We start from the raw sequence: 16,966 nt of genomic DNA, 5'->3' as shown, positions 1-16,966 counted from the left end.
AGAACTTGGATAGAGTGAGGCAAACAGGTTACACCGCACAAGCCATGCAAGAGGCAAGATCAAATAATGTTAATGTTGTTAATCTTGAAGATATTTGAGGCACTAAAAGGGCAAAGCAGCAAGAGAAAAAAAAAGACTCCTCTCCTTCCCGATCCAAACAAATCACCCGAGTCACCAGTTTCAAAAGTCATGGAGCAAGGAATTCTCATGACTATTTGCGCTTGACTCATGATGAAAGTCTAGGCCAAAGTGCCAAAACAAAGTTCTGTTGGGTAGAGGGGTAATAGAGGGAACCTTACCATCATGGTAAGCCCAATGATATGAATAAAGATTACTTAATATCATAGCCCTGCTGCTTCAGAAGGTTCAAACTCACCTCTGTTAGCTTGACCATGATGACAAAAGCTTCTTCAGGTTCTGGCCAACTCAGCTCTGTCCAAGTGTGTTTGATCTTGGCAAAGCAGGTTCCAATATCCACAACAGAGGTACTGTGTTTATTCTTATCCCCCAGAGACTCCAGCTATAGAAATAATACTGACAGTTAGTTTCTGTTTGAATGTTAGAATCTCCTCAGGGTTACTAAATGTGACTGATATGTTTCTTCCTCTCTACGAATGATTGTCAGAATCATAGAATCCCTGTAGTGTGGAAGCAGGCCATTCAGTCCACCTTCATACCGAAGATGACACCATGTATGGCAACATTGTACACTTTTCACTGTACTCCTATACAGGAGTGCATGTGACAATAAAGCTTAAATCAAAATCAAAAAGAGAGTCCACACTGAACCCCTGAAGAGCATCCCACCCACACCCAGCCCCCTACGCTATAACCCCTACATTTCTCACAACTAATCCACCTAGCCTACACCCCTAGACATTGTCAATTTACCATGTCAATCCACCTAACTTGCACATCTTTGGACTGTGGGAGAAAACCAGAGCACCCGAAGGAAACCCATGCAGATGTGGGGAAAATGTGCAAACTCCACTCAGGCAGTGTCAGAAGCTGAAATCAAACTTGGATCCCTGATGCTGTGAGGTAGCAGTGTTAACCATTGACATGGCATGGTGGCGCAATTAGATCTTGGAGTATGCTGATGGTATGATATTTGAGAATCTTATGAGGAATAACAATTAAAACTAGGAATTCGGTGATGACGTAAAAAAGGTGCAATTTCAATTCTGTCAAACTGAAAGCTATAACCATAAGACATAGGAGCAGAAATAGGCCAATCGGCCCATCAATTGTGCTCCGCCATTCATTGATATCATGGCAGATCTGATAATCCTCAACTCCACTTTCCTGCCAAAGTGTATAACTTCACATTTTCCAACAATATATTCCATCAGCAAAGCTTATGCCCACTTGTTTAACCTGTCTATATCTTCTGCAGATTCTATGTGCCATCCTTAAGTTGCCTTCCCACCTATTTATATATACCACATTGATCCCTGTGGCCCTCCACTAATTACAGATCACAATCCTGAAAATTCCCTCCTTATCCCAACTATTTATCTTCCAGTAGTTAGCCAATCCTTGATCCATGGTCAGAAGTCACAACACCAAGTTATAGTCCAACAGGTTTATTTGAAATCACAAGCTTTCAGAGTATTGCTCCTTTATCAGGTGAAGACTCCTGATGAAGGAACAGAGCTTCAGAAGTTTGTGATTTCTTAGATTAGATTACTTACAGTGTGGAAACAGGCCCTTCGGGGCAACAAGTCCACCCTGACCCGCCGAAGCGCAACCCACCCATACCCCTACATTTACCCCTTACCTAACACTACAGGCAATTTAGCATGGCCAATTCACCTGACCTGCACATCTTTGGAGTGTGGGAGGAAACCCACGCAGACACAGGGAGAACGTGCAAACTCCACACAGTAAGTCGCCTGAGGTAGGAATTGAACCCGCGTCTCTGGCGCTGTGAGGCAGCAGTGCTAACCACTGTGCCACCAAACCTGTTGGACTATAACCTGGTGTTGTGACTTCTGCCTTTATCCACTCCTGTCCAATACTGGCAGCTCCATATCATGGCTTCGAACCAGGCTAATATACCTCCAACACCACGGGCTCCTCTTTCCTGCTCTCATTCAAAGACAATGAGTTGTAGACCTAAGGAGAAAGCCAGTTAATTATGCTGCTCCTGTCAAAATCCATGATGTGGGCATTAAAATTGTTAATAACTACAACTATCTTAGTGTCAAGAAATGTTGAATTGAAGGAATCAATGCACAGATGTATGCATTACATACCTGGTTATATTCAGGAATTTAAAATGTTTTTGATTAGTCTTGCAATCATGAAACTCTTTATGTAGTATGCTAGTAGTTAAACATGTTTTGCTTTGGGAATGCCTTGGCTTGGTATGCCTGTCCTGAGAATTCAAACTCTTTCAGGATAAAGAGCTTTTTGAACCAGGTAGGAAGGGGATTTGATGAGCTCATCTTCCTTGATGAAATCTGTGAGAAAATGGTGATGAAAGGCTGTCCCGAGCAACGAGAATCATCTCTTTCCTAAGGACGACTGTTACATACATTAGAGAAAGAGGCTACAATCCTGCCAATGGAGGACAAATTGGCCCCTAAGCTCACTGCATCCTTTATTCATTCAGATAAGTAACAGGAGCTGATGTAGGAATGAGAATATGCGGACACACTGACTGATTACACTGGAATAGTTTTCATTCATGATTTAGTTAAATTCAGATATCTGATGTAGAGGATCTTTTTGCTTTATTGTTATTACTTGGTTATTTTTTAACCATGTGAACAACATTCCCAAAATGAATTTCATACAGAATTTTCTGATGACAATTAAGTGAAGGTGAAGTGAAACATAATATTGCCTCAAAAATCTATATACTGTGATAGACAAGGTTGACTTGACTCAGCCCTCATTTCATAGGCTGGCTTGTGCTTACAGGACCCCAGTTGGGCTGAATGGTCTATTTCTCTGTGGCAGATTAAGTTCAGCAAATCCCACAGACAAGCACCCACAAGACATTCAGTATCAATCTCCCGACAGCCAGCCAGTCAGCAAACAGTCTTTACCTTCCCATTTACGGAGCAGTTAAACCAAGTTCTCAAAGTAGAAAACACATCAACCCCTCCTGTCCCCTTCCTGTCGTTGCTTTTCTGAAGTAGACAACAGAGGAATGCTACTGCTGAAAATGTGTTGCTGGAAAAGCGCAGGTCAGGCAGCATCCAAGGAAAGGAGAATCGACGTTTCAGGCATAAGCCCTTCTTCAGGAATGAGGAAAGTGTGTCCAGCAGGCTAAGATAAAAGGTAGGGAGGAGGGACTTGGGGGAGGGACATTGGAAATGCAATAGGTGGAAGGAGGTCAAGGTGAGGGTGATAGGCCAGAGTGGGGTGGGGGCAGAGAGGTCAGGAAGAAGACTGCAGGTTAGGAAGGCGGTGCTGAGTTCGAGGGATTTGACTGAGACAAGGTGGGGGGAGTGGAAATGAGGAAACTGGAGAAATCTGAGTTCATCCCTTGTGGTTGGAAGGTTCCTAAAGGAAGAAGAGGCGCTCTTCCTCTAACCGTCGTGTTGATATGGTCTGGCGATGGAGGAGTCCAAGGACCTGCATGTCCTTGGTGGAGTGGGAGGGGGAGTTGAAGTGTTGAGCCATGGGGTGGTTGGGTTGGTTGGTCCGGGTGTCCCAGAGGTGTTCTCTGAAACGTTCCGCAAGTAGGCGGCCTGTCTCCCCGATATAGAGGAGGCCACATCGGGTGCAGCGGATGCAATAGATGGTGTGTGTGGAGGTGCAGGTGAATTTGTGGTGGATATGGAAGTACCCCTTGGGGCCTTGGAGGGAAGTAAGGGGGTAGGTGTGGGCACAAGTTTTGCATTTCTTGCAGTTGCAGGGGAAGGTGCCGGGAGTGGAGGTTGGGTTGGTGGGGGGTGTGAACCTGACGAGGGAGTCACGGATGGAGTGGTCTTTTCAGAACGCTGATAGGGGAGGGGAGGGAAATATATCCCTGGTGGTGGGGTCCGTGTGGAGGTGGCAGAAATGACGGCGGATGATATGGAGGTTGGTGGGGTGGTAGGTGAGGACCAGTGGAGTTCTGTCCTGGTGGCGATTGGAGGGACGGGGCTCAAGGGCAGAGGGGCGGGAAGTGGAAGAGATGTGTGGAGGGCATCGTCGACCACGTCTGGGGAAAATTGCGGTCTTTGAAGAAGGAGGCCATCTGGGTTGTACGGTATTGGAACTGGTCCTCCTGGGAGCAGATGCGGTGGAGACGAAGGAATTGGGAATATGGGATGGTGTTTTTACAGGGGGCAGGGTGGGAGGAGGTGTAGTCTAGGTAGCTGTGGGAATCGGTCGGTTTATAGTAAATGTCCATGTTGATTTGGTTGCCCGAGATAGAAATGGAAAGGTCTAGGAAGGGGAGGGAGGAGTCTGAGACGGTCCAGGTGAATTTGAGGTTGGGGTGGAAGGTGTTGGTAAAGTGGATGAACTGTTCAACCTCCTCATGGGAGCATGAGGCAGCGCCGATACAGTCATCAATGTAGCAGAGGAAAAAGGTGGGGGCGGTGCCAGTGTAGCTGCAGAAGATGGACTGTTCCACGTATCCTATGAAGAGGCAGGCATAGCTGGGGCCCATGTGGGTGCCCATGGCTACTCCTTTGGTTTGGAGGAAGTGGGAGGATTGGAAAGAGAAGTTGTTCAGGGTGAGGACCAGTTCAGTCAGTCGAAGGAGGGTGTCAGTGGAAGGGTACTGGTTGGTACGGCCGGAAAGGAAGAAGTGGAGGGCTTTGAGTCCTTCGTGATGGGGGATGGAGGTGTTCAGGGACTGGATGTCCATGGTGAAGATAAGGCGTTGGGGACCGGGGAAGCGAAAATCATGGAGGAGGTGGAGGGCGTGGGTGGTGTCCTGAACGTAGGTGGGGAGTTCTTGGACTGAGGGGGATAGGACCGTGTCGAGGTATGCAGAGATGAGTTCAGTGGGGCAGGAGCAGGCTGAGACAATGGGTCGGCCGGGCCAGTCAGGTTTGTGGATTTTGGGCAGGAGGTAGAAACGGGCGGTGCGGGGTTGTGGGACTGTGAGGTTGGAGGCGGTGGTTGGGAGATCCCTGAGGTGATGAGGTTATGGATGGTCTGGGAGATGATGGTTGGCTGGTGGGAGGTGGGGTCATGGTCAAGGGGGCAGTAGGAGGAGGTGTCCATGAGCTGGCGTTTAGCCTCAGCAGTGTAAAGATCGGTGCGCCAAACTACTACCACGCCTCCCTTGTCTGCCAGTTTGATAGTGAGGTTGGGGTTGGAACGGAGGGAGTGGAGGGCTGCACGTTCCTCAGGTGAGAGGTTGGAGTGGGTGAGAGGGGTGGAGAGGTTGAGGCGGTTAATGTCGCGGCGGCAGTTGGCTATGAAGAGATTGAGGGCAGGTAAGAGGCCAGCACGGGGTGTCCAGGTGGATGGGGTGTGTTGGAGGCAGGAGAAGGGGTCGTCGGAGGGTAGGCGAGAATCCTGGTTGAAGAAGTAGGCACGGAGGCGAAGGCGGCGGAAGAATTGTTCGATGTCACGCCGCGTGTTGAACTCGTTAATCTCAGAGTGTAGGGGAATGAAGGTGAGGCCTCTGCTGAGGACTGAGAGACGGGTAGTTCTGGAGGGATGGTGAAAACACGGCAGGGCTGGGAGGTAGGACCTGGTGTGGGGCTGGAGCTGGGAATGGGGGCGGGGTTGGGCATGGGGGCGGAGTTGGGCGTGGTGACAGGGATCGGCGTGGGGGCGGGGTTAGGCATGGTGACAGAGATCGGCACAGAGGAATGCTAACCACATAGTCCTGACTGGCAGACATCATACACAAAGCAATTAGCTCACGGGTTATTCATTTCAGAGCTGTGATACCTGGTCTTTCCACACAGCCCGCTGAACCATCTCCACCGAATTCTCATATACCATCTGCAACCACTTGGGTAAAGGTTCACTGAACCATTTGTGGAAGCCATCCAATGGAAGAGGGATGTCACTGAAAAACACAGGGAACCAATCTTCAAACTGTTTGAAACACACAGTGGCTAAAGCACAGAAACAAAAGATTTGGTCACAAATCAGGAGGTTTGATAGATTTAGCAGGTTCACGCTGGTAGAGAAGATGGTGACAGTCCAGGCATTATTGTTCATGTTTCTAAAACTAGGGAAAATACTTAGCAGGTCTAGCTACAGCTGTGCATTGGCAAACTTAACACTACAGGTTGATAATCTTGCATCAGAATTGGGAAAAGCAGGAGATGCAACAGACTTAAAGAGAGTATAGAGACAGGGCAAAGGAGGGGCAAAAAACAAAATGGAAGAGCTGTGAAGACAGAAGTTGAATGAAATAAAGGATGACTGTGCAATCAAAGTAGAAGGAGAGGATAATGGGGATGTGAAGAAACAGAAGCTAAGTCTAGGGAAGGTGCAGCAGAATCATTGTCAACAACTGTCAACCAAATGATGAGAGGCTGGATTTGTGATCTAAAAATCTTAAACTGCATGTTTAGGCTGCAAGACTGTGAAGTGCCTAGTCTTGGTCTGGTTCCTTAGGCCTATACTGAGCTTTATTGAAACAGTGTAGGAAGCCAAGGAAAATTAAATTCAATTGAGATTGTGTTGGAAAATTAAAATGACTTGCTTGGGAAGCTCGGGATCATGCTTGCAGACTGGAGAAGGTGTTCTGCAAAATAGTTGTGCATTGGTCTCCTGGTGAACAGCACTCAATACAGTAAACTGAATTGAAAGAAGCACAAAAAGAACTATTTGGGAACTTGAACAAGTAAGGAAAGGGTACATGCCTCCTATAATGGCATGGGGTAGACTATCCTATGGCACATTTCCATTGCCAGAGATGTAATGTGACTTATTTTATCTCTTCACTCCCCACTATCTACAGCCCAGCATATCATCTGTATTTCTTTCATTTAGTTACTGCATTTACTGCTCACATTGTGGTCAGCATGGATGGGGTGACCACTTTGTGCTCCACAAGCACGACTCCAAGTTTCTGGTTATCTGTCATTTTAATTCTCAACTTCACTCCCACTGTGACATTCTGTCTTCAGAATCTGTTCCAGTGAAGCTCAAAGAAACAATGTCTCATCTTTTGATTTGACAAGTTATAGCCATCTGGATTTGACGCAGAGTTCATAACCAAGGCACCAAATTTTCTCCCTACAGCAGCTAGTAGTCAATTCTGCTACCTGTAGTTACCATTTCAGAATCATCCTGTTTTCTTCTCACATTGCCCTCTCTTTCCATCCTGCACTAAATTTTTTTTTATTATTCTTTAAGCTCTCCTGTCTTCCACCCGATCACAGACTTTCCCTTTTGCGCATTGGCTTCAAACTTGTTATATTGATAACTTGTCTCCTACTGGTACCAGCAAATTATTTCCAGATTTTTAAACGAGTTGGTGGAATGTGGACTCTTGTCCTCTGGATTATGATTCCAGGAACAAAATCTTTAGAGTACTATAAAGGACATTTACAATACATCTACAAGAATATCCTTGAACAGAGTTCCTGAGTGTTAGCTGCAATTTATGTGAATACATATCAGATGTACACAGTAAGAAAATGCACGTTAACAATTAACTATTTTAGTATATGATATAGAGGTATAGTAAATGTGTGTTGAACATGTACTGTGTGAGCACATGAGCATTTTGTGTACCATCAATAACTATTGTATTGCTGGCATGCATTGTGTGACCAGAGATGTATTGGAGGTATATTGCATAAATTTATACATGACAGTGGTTGACTGTGTGAGTACATGTGAATTGGTACACTAAATAAATCAGGACTGTTGGTACATGAGTTTCTTGTATCTACTAGGATATACATACATTCAGAGGTGAACTTTGGTACTTACTTTGGTACTAAGTAAATTTTTTGATGATGTAGCTGTTTGAGCTTCTGGAAGAGTTGGAATAGACCCTCAACAGTTGCCTTGGACTTGCCAGCTCCAATATTTATCACTTGCTCCTGCAGATCCTGAGAAACCTAGCAACAAGCAGATGATACTAGATGATACTACAAATCTGTGGCATCATTCAATTAAGTCATAGCTGAAAAATATCACAACTCTATATGCCTGAATGGAAGACGGATGCTGTGAGAAAATGAAGAAACACCATTTTATTTTTTTTCTCTTTTTTTCTTTCTTTTTTTTCTTTTTTTTGGTGTGTGTGTACAGGTGTGAGACACAGTGAAAGACACAAAGTACACAAATCTTTATTCAATTAGAGACACCATTTTATGCAAATAGGAAGAGGGTGCTGATTGGCTGGACAATGATTAGCCTGGAGATACACCAAAAACAATTAATTGTTGATCTTAATTCTCAGACCAGGCAGTTACACTCTGATTGGTCAGTGCACTGCCATGGGAAAAGTTGTTGTAGGGTCTTTTTTTTGCCAAGTCTGTTTCTCACATTCTTGTTTCCATAAATGCAAGATGAAAGTTTTAATATCTAATTTTTTTTGAGCAATGTTTAAGTTCTGTCCTACCAAAAATTCAGCAGGCAACTAGGTTCAGCTAGATTCCTTATTGTTTTGTGTGATCAGTCGTGGATGACTAAAAGTCAGTAGCCTGATGATAACTCTGATTAGTTCTTTGATTTGACAACTCTGTTATTGACCAGCTTATGGGTGTGAATGAAGTCTTTTGGATATCTGGAAAGGGAAGAAGTACCACCCACTCTAGTGAAAAAACCTGAAGCTAAAGAAAGCCGGTTGTTTTTCACCTACCAGTTGCTGTCAGCTGTTGCTTCTAATCCATAAGGCAGAAACTTTATCATTTGCAAATGAGTCGCTTTGTGCCTCATTTGAAGTAGTGGATCGGTGCTGGGTCCACTACTTTTTGTGACTTACTGTATACAAATGATTTGGATGTGAGCATAAGAGATATAGTTAGTAAATTTGCAGATGACACCAAAATTGGAGGTGTAGTGGACAGCGAAGAAGGTTACCTTAGATTACAACAGGATCTTGATCAGATGGGCCAATGGGCTGATGAGTGGCAGATGGAATTTAATTTAGTTAAATGCAAGGTGCTGTATTTTGGGAAAGCAAATCTTAGCAGGGCTTATACACTTAATGGTAAGGTACTAGGACAAAGAGACCTTGGAGTGCAGGTTCATAGTTCCTTGAAAGCACAGTCACAGGTAGATAGGATAGTGAAGAAGGCATTTAGTATGCTTTCCTTTATTGGTCAGAGTATGGAGTACAGGAGTTGGGAGGTCATGTTGTGGCTGTACAGGACACTGGTTAGGCCACTGTTGGAATACTGTGTGCAATTCGGAAGGATGTTGTGAAACTTGAAAGGGTTCAGAAAAGATTTACAAGGATGTTGCCAGGGTTGGAGGATTTGAGCTATAGGGAGATGTTGAATAGGCTGGGGCTGTTTTCCTGGAGCATCAGATGCTGCAGGGTGACCTTATCAAGATTTATAAAATAATAAGGGGATTGGATAGCATAAATAGACAAAGTCACTTCCCTGGAGTGAGGGAGTCTAGAACTAGAGGGCATAGGTTTAGGGTGAGAGAGGAAAGCTATTAAAGGAACCTAAGGGGCAACCTTTTCACGCAGAGGGTGGTATGTGTATGGAATGAGTTACCAGAGGAAGTGATGGAGGCTAGAACAATTGCAACTGGATGGGTATATGAGTAGGAAGGGCTTGGAGGGATATGGGCCAGGTGCTGGCAGGTGAGACTAGAATTAGGTTTGGATATCTGGTTGGCATGGACAGGTTGGACCAAAGGGTCTGTTTCCGTGTTGTACATCTCTATGACTTTATGAACTTGGGCCTGTTGCCTTCTGTCAATTTAACTCAATGGTGTCTAGGAAGTTAATCCTTTCGTTGTGGTGTATTTTGAAGCTTATTGGAGGGTTAATCATTCTTGAGAACATCAATGAATTTTTCTTTTTTCATTTCTGTGAGATTCCAAATAATCTATAATAACACAAACACTACGCATTTTACTACATGGGCCAATGGGCTGAGGAGTGGCAGATGGAGTTTTAGAATAAATGTGAGGTGAGCATTTTCAAAAGGCAAATCAGGGCAGGCATATACACTTTATGGGAAAGTCCTGGGGCATGTTGCTGAAAAAAGACCTTGGATTGCAAATTCATAGTTCCTTGAAAGTGGAGTCACAGGTAGATAAAGTAGTGAAGAAGGCGTTTGGCATGCTTGCCTCTATTGGTCAGTGCACTGGTTATAGGAGTTGGGAGGTCATGTTGCAGCTATACAGGATATCGATTAGGCCACTTTTGGAATACTATGTACAATTCTGGTCTCCCTACTAAGGATAGGAGTTATGAAATTTGAAAGGGTTCAGAAAAGGTTTACAAAGATGTTGCCAGGGTTGGAGGGTTTGTGCTATAGGGAGAGACTGAACAGGCTGGGCTGTTTTCCCTGGAGAGCTGGAGGATGACATTATTGAGGTGTATAAAATCATGAGGTGCATAATAGGATGAATAGCCAAGGTCTTTGCCCTGGGGTTGGGAAGTCCAAAATTAGACGGCATAGGTGTAGGGTGAGAGGAGGAAGATTCACAAAAGAACAACAGAGAAGTACAGCACTGGAACAGGTCCTTTGGCCCTCCAAGCCCGTGCTGATCATCATGAGCTAACTAAACTATATAAAAAAAACTTTCTGCTCTTATTTGGTCCATTATCCCTCTGTTCCCTCCCTATTCATGTAACCATCCAGATGCATCTTAAATGTCACCAATGTGCCTGCTTCTATCACCTCTTTTAGCAGTACATTCCAGGCTGCTACCACTCTCTGCATGAAAATTTTCCCTCGCATGTCTCCCTTAACCCCCCCCCCCCCACCCTGAACCTGTGCCCCCTTGTAATTGAAAAATCCTCTGACTATCCACCCTACGTACACCTCTCAAAATTTTTAAACCTCTGTCAGGTCTCTTCTCAGCCACTGTCTTTACAGTGAAAACCATCCTAGTCTTTTTAACCTTTTCTCATAGCCAATATCCTCAAGCCCAAGCAACTTTTCTGCACTCTCTCCATAGTTTCCACATCCTTCTGATCGTGTGGGGACCAAAGCTGCACACAATACTCCAAATGTGGCCTAGCAAGGGTTTTATGTAGCTGCAATATGGTTTGCCAACTCTTGTAATCCAAGCCTCAGTCAATGAAAGCAAGCATTCCATATGCCTTCTTAATCACCTTCGCCACCTGTGTTGCCATGTTTAGGGAACTGTGGGCCTGCATGTCCAGATCCATTTGAATGATAACGTTCCTAAGGGTTCTTCCATTTACAGTATAATTCACACCTAAATTTGATCTAAAAGTAATCTAATCTAATCTAATCTAATCACCTCTCATTTGTCTGGATTAAACTCCATCTGTCATTTCTGTGCCCAAGTCACCAAACTATCTACATCCTGTTGTATTCTTTCATAATTGTCAGCAATATCATCAACTCCACCAATCTTCATGTCACCTGCAAACTTACTAATCAGACAACCCACATTTTCCTCAGCTCATTTGTATGTAACACAAACAACAGGGGACCTAAGATGGATCCCTGTGGAACACCACTTTGTTACCAGTCTCCATTTTGAAAAACACCATTCCACTACTACCCTCTGTCTTCTATGTCCAAACCAGTTTTGTATTCATCTAGCCAGCCCACCCTGAATCCCACATGATTTTAGTTTTTGTACCAATCTGCTATGTGGGACTTTATCAAATGCCTTACTAAAGTCCAGATAAATTGCATCCACAGCCCTTCCCTCATCAATTATCTTTGTCACCCCTTCAAAAAATTCAATCAGGTTGGTGAGACATGACCTTTCCTGTACAAAACAATGCTGCCTGTCACTAATTAGTCAATTTTCTTCCAAATATGCATATATCTTGCTCCCCCACCAGACATCAGGCTCACCAGCCTATAATTTCCTGGATTATCCCTACTTCCTTTCTTAAACAAGGGAACAACACTGGCTCTTCTCCAGACCTCTGGAACCTTGCCTGTAGTCACAAAGGATGTGAAGATATCTGCTAATGCCCCTGCTACTGCTTCCCTTGCTTCTCGCAGTAACCTGGGATAGATCCCATTTCCCCCTGGGAACTTGTATACCTTAATGCAATTCAGGATACCCAAAACCTCCTCCTTCAATATACTGACATTCTTTAGAGTATTCACACACTCATTCCTGACCTCAACATCAGTCATGTCCTTCTCCTTGATAAATACCGGTACAAAGTACTCATTAAGGATCTCTCCCACATAACTTCCCTCTTTCGTCCTTGAATGGACCCACTCATTCCCTTGCTACCCTCTTTCTTCTGATAAATGTATAAGAAGCCTTGCGATTCTCCTTGACCCTATTTGCTAAAGACATTTCACGGCCCCTTTTAGCCTCCTAATTCCACATTTAAGTTCCTTCTAATTTCTCTATACTCCTCAAGGACGTTTCAGTTTGTATCTGCATAGACCTTTTTCCTTTTGACTCAGCTTACAATTTCTTTATCATCCATGGTTCCTGAATCCTGCTATTCCTATCCTCCAATTTTGCAAGGACATACACATCCTGTACTTTAATCAACTGGTCTTTAAGAGCCTCCCACATGCCAGATGTACATTTGCTCCCAATCTATATTCCCCAGTCCCTGTCTAATGTGAGTGTAATTGGTCTTTGCCCAATTAAGCATCCTCACCCGAGGGCCATTCTTGACCTTGTCCATGACTACTTGAAATCTTATGGAGTTATGGTCACTAAGCCCAAAATGCTCTCCTACAGAAACATTACTCACCTGTCCTGGTTTATTCCCCAATACCAAGTCTAATATGGCCTCCTCTCTGGTTGGATTGTCAACATACTGTCTCAAAAAGCCCTCTTGGACACATCTAACAAACTGCTCTCCACCTGAGCCCCTGGGTCTAAGGGAGTCCCAGTCAATAAGGGGAAAGTTGAAGTCACCCAAAACAACTACCCTGCTTTTTTCATACCTTTCCAGTATCTGATTACATATCTGCTTCTCTGCCTCCGTGGGCTGTTGGGAGGTCTATAGAAACTCCCAATATTGTGATTTCTCCCTTCCTATTCCTGAGCTCCACCCATAATGCCTCACTGCAAGATCCCTCCACTGTGCCCTCCCTCAACACAGCTGTGAGGTGATCCCTTATCAGCAAGTCAACTCTCTCACCCCTTTTGTCTGATCTAAAACAGCAATATCCTGGAATGTTAAGCTACCAGTCTGTCCCTTCTCCATAATGGCAATAACTTATGATTCTATGCTCTTAGTTCAGCTGTCTTACCTGTTATACTTGTTACATTGAAGTAAATGCACTCCAGACCTACAGTCTCTCTGAGCCCCACAACTTCCCTCTCCCTGCTCTTACTCTGCACTATGCCTTTCTCAGTCTCACTTTTGTCCCCAGTCCCTGCACTTACTGGCCTGTTGTTCTGGTTCCCACACCTCTGCCACATTAGTTTAAACCCTTCCAAAGTGTTCTAGCAAATCTCCCACCCAGGATATTGGTGCCCCTCCAGTTCAGGTGCAACTCGTTCTTCTTATACGGGTCCGACCTTCCCCAGTGATCCATATATCTAAAGCCCTCTCTCCTACATCAGCTCTGTACTTAACTGTACTCTCTCTCTGTTCCTAGCCTCACGAGACCGTGGTACAGGTAGTAATCTTGAAATTAAGAAAGACCTAAGGGGCAAGCTTTTCATGCAGAGGGTGGTACGTGTATGGAAAGGAACTGCTTGAGGAAGAGGTGGAAGCTGGTACAGTTACAACATTTAAAAGGCATCTAGATGGGTACAGGAATATGAAGGGTTTAGAGGGATATGGGGCAAAGACTGGCAACTGGGACTATATTAATTTAGGATATTTGGTTGTAATGGACTAGTTGGACTGAAGGGTCTGTTTCCATGCTGTACTATGACTTGATGACTGCATCACCTAATAACTGATTTAATGAGAATGAAAAAGGAACCCACACAACAAAAATGTAACTATCACTAAAAGCTCTCAGATAAACAAAACTGAGCCCTGCTTCATTCTGTAACCCTGAACTTACAACCTTAACAAATATCTATGTGAGAAATTACTTTCTGACAGCATCCCTGAAATTTTAGTAATTTGTTGCCTTTTTCTAGACTACTTGACTGGAGGTAACAGTTAACACCTTAACTTGACTATCACTTGCTCTTCCCTAATCAAGGGAATACAAATAATCTGTGCAACCATGCTTCATATTTGACCTGTTTAGCTCTAGTACCATTCTGGTGCATATGTAAATCGATGGACTATATTGTGCAGATAATTTAAAAGTGACACTCTATCCATTCATAAGTAATACATAAAAGTACTGCACAAAACTTCCAATCGTTTGTCCTGAGTTTTGTTAATTGAATGTTCTACCCTCCTGTTTGTAACTAAAGAAAGAAAAGCTTTGTGATGAGTTGAATTTGTGGCTGTATTGAAAAGTGAAACATTTTTGTGACTGAAATTGGAGTTTACTGAATTGCCCAAGTGGGCCAAGGAGTGGGGGATATCTTTGGATACTCTTTATTTGCCAAAGAGATTCCATTAGTACATTAAGGGCAAAAGAATAACTAGGGAGAGAATAGGGCTCCTTAAAGATCAACAAGGCTGTCTATAATGTGGAATCACAGGAGATGTGCATGATGCTAAACAGGTATTTCAGATCAGTTTTAATGTGGAGAAGGATATGAAAGCTAGAGATCTAGGGGAAATAAGTTGTGATATCATCAAAAGTCTCCGTATTACAGAAGAGGAGATGCCGCATGTCTTAAAATGGATAAAGATGGAGAAATCACCAGGACCTAATCAGCTAAAGCCCAGAATTTTGTGGGAAGTGAGGGAAGGGATTGCAGGGCCTCTTGCTGCGCTATTACTATAGTGATAGTCACAGGTGAGATTCCGGAACACTGCAGGGTGGTTAATGTGGTGCCATTATTTAAGAAAGGTGGTAAGGAAAAGGCAGGGAACTAAAGATCGGTGAGCCTGACATGAGTGGTGGTTAAATTGTTCGAGACAATTCTGAGGGACAGGATTTACATGCATTGGGAAAGGCAAGGACTAATTAGAGAGAATCAACATGGCTTTGAGTGTGAAAAATCGTGTTTCACTAACTTAATTGAGTTTTATTTGCAGAAGTGACAAAGAAGACTGAAGGCAGACATTGTCTATATGACTTCAGCAAGGTGTTCAACAAGGTTCCACACAGTCAACTCGTTACCAAGGTTAGATCACATGGAATCCAGGAGGAGCTAGCAATTGGATACAAAATTGGCTTGATGGTAGCAGACAGAGGATGGTTTTCAGGGTTGTTTTTCAGACTGGAGGCCTGTGAGCAGTGCTGTACTGCAAAGATCGATGCTGGGTCCACTGCTTTTTCTCATTTATACAAAGTGTGAATATAGGAGGTACAGTTTGCAGGCAACACCAACATTGGAGGTGTAATTGATAGTGAAGAAAATTATCTCAGTGTACAATAGGATCTTGATCAGATCAGCCGATAGGTGAAGGAGTGGCAGGTGGAGTTTAATTTAGATAAATGTGAGGTGCTGCATTTTGGTAAGGCAAATCATTAAGGTCACCCCTCAGCCTCCGACGCTCCAGGGAAAATAGCCCCAGCCCATTCAGCCTCCCCATATAGCTCAAACTCTCCAACTCTGGCAACATCCTTGTAAATCTTTTCTGAACCCTTTTAAGTTTCACAACATCCTTCCTGTAGCAGGGAGACCAGAATTACACACAGTATTCCAAAAGTGGCTTAACCAATGTCCTGTACAGCTGCAACATGACCTTCCAACTCCTACTCAATGTACTGACTAATAAAGGAAAGCGTACCAAATGCCTTCTTCACTACCCTCTGAACCTGTGCTATCTAGACAGAAATTTAATCTCCACAGTATACTAAACTACATGATTTCAGCTGAGATCCTTCAAGCAATAAGTTGAATGAGGAAAAATCATAGAATCCATACAATGTGGAAACAGGCCATTTGGCCCATTAAGTCCACACTGACCCTCCAAAGAGCATCCAACCCAGAGCCAGATCCCCCATCTCATCCCTGTAACCCTGCATTTTCCATAGTTGACCCACCTAGCCTGCCCATCCCTGAACACAATGGGCAGTTTAACATGGCCAATGTGGGAGGAAATGGGAGCATCTGGAGGAAACCCACGCACATCCGGGGAGACTGTGCAAACTCCACACAGACAGTCGCAAGGGAGTGGAATTAAGTGAAAGAGTCAATAGGGATAAACACAGTTTCCAAAGTCTTAACAACCAGTAACCAGAGGATTCGGATTGAAGATAATTGGTTAAAAAAAGCTCAGAGAAGCATTACAGAATTGTTCCAGCATCGCAGTCATCATAAACGATTTTGCACCTTAACATATCTACTTGTGATCCCAGACCCACCCCGACGCCCACGCAGAGGGTATGACAGGAACCCACCAGAATGCAAAGCTTCTGAACTCAAAGCCTCTACACAAACAAGAGACTCGAATGTGAACTGAAAATGTAGCTCTGCTCACCCACACCTGAAGCCACTATGAGAAGAAGACTCCGATTCCAAGCCAGACACCCGCCCACATGTGAATGCACCAAAAAACATTCCCGGAGTCTGCAAAACTGGTTCAATGCAGGCTCTCTGTAAGAACAATTCAACTAGTGCCACTCATTAATCTTTTCATGAGAATGAAGAGTCACCAGACTCGAAATGTTAACACTGCTCTCTTGCTACAGATTCTGCCAGACCTGTTCAGTCTGCCAGCAATTTCTGTCTTTGTTTTTGACTCTCCCTAGTTTGAATGCATTATTAAAGGATTAGTCTTCATCATTTCAGCTGTGCTCTAGCAATGGGCAAGCTCACCAATTACGAATGCTGACTCTACAAGATGAAAAATAAGACATTTTCATTTCATGGGGCTGGCAGCTGGAGGTGAAGCAGTCCTGTGGAACCTGGT

The 16,966-nt window shown here is 44.1% G+C and overlaps 1 protein-coding gene across 2 annotated transcripts in view; it reads right to left on the bottom strand.

Annotated features, from left to right (window-relative positions):
• The window catches only part of unc13d (unc-13 homolog D (C. elegans)), a 167,340-nt gene that overhangs the window by 61,602 nt on the left and 88,772 nt on the right, over nt 1-16,966 (bottom strand). For both annotated transcript variants that reach the window (XM_072558113.1, XM_072558115.1), the window contains exons 19-21: nt 7,858-7,988; nt 5,854-5,974; nt 377-520 (exon numbers count right to left, since the gene is read on the bottom strand). In XM_072558113.1, coding sequence (XP_072414214.1) covers nt 377-520; nt 5,854-5,974; nt 7,858-7,988 — 396 coding nt within the window. The remainder of the gene's footprint in view (nt 1-376; nt 521-5,853; nt 5,975-7,857; nt 7,989-16,966) is intronic.

The sequence above is a fragment of the Chiloscyllium punctatum genome, chromosome 39, assembly GCF_047496795.1.
Source record: "Chiloscyllium punctatum isolate Juve2018m chromosome 39, sChiPun1.3, whole genome shotgun sequence".
Classification (NCBI taxonomy): Eukaryota; Metazoa; Chordata; class Chondrichthyes; order Orectolobiformes; family Hemiscylliidae; genus Chiloscyllium; species Chiloscyllium punctatum.
The sequence above is the reverse complement of the archived record's forward strand: the minus strand, read 5'-3'. Positions and strand labels throughout refer to the sequence as shown.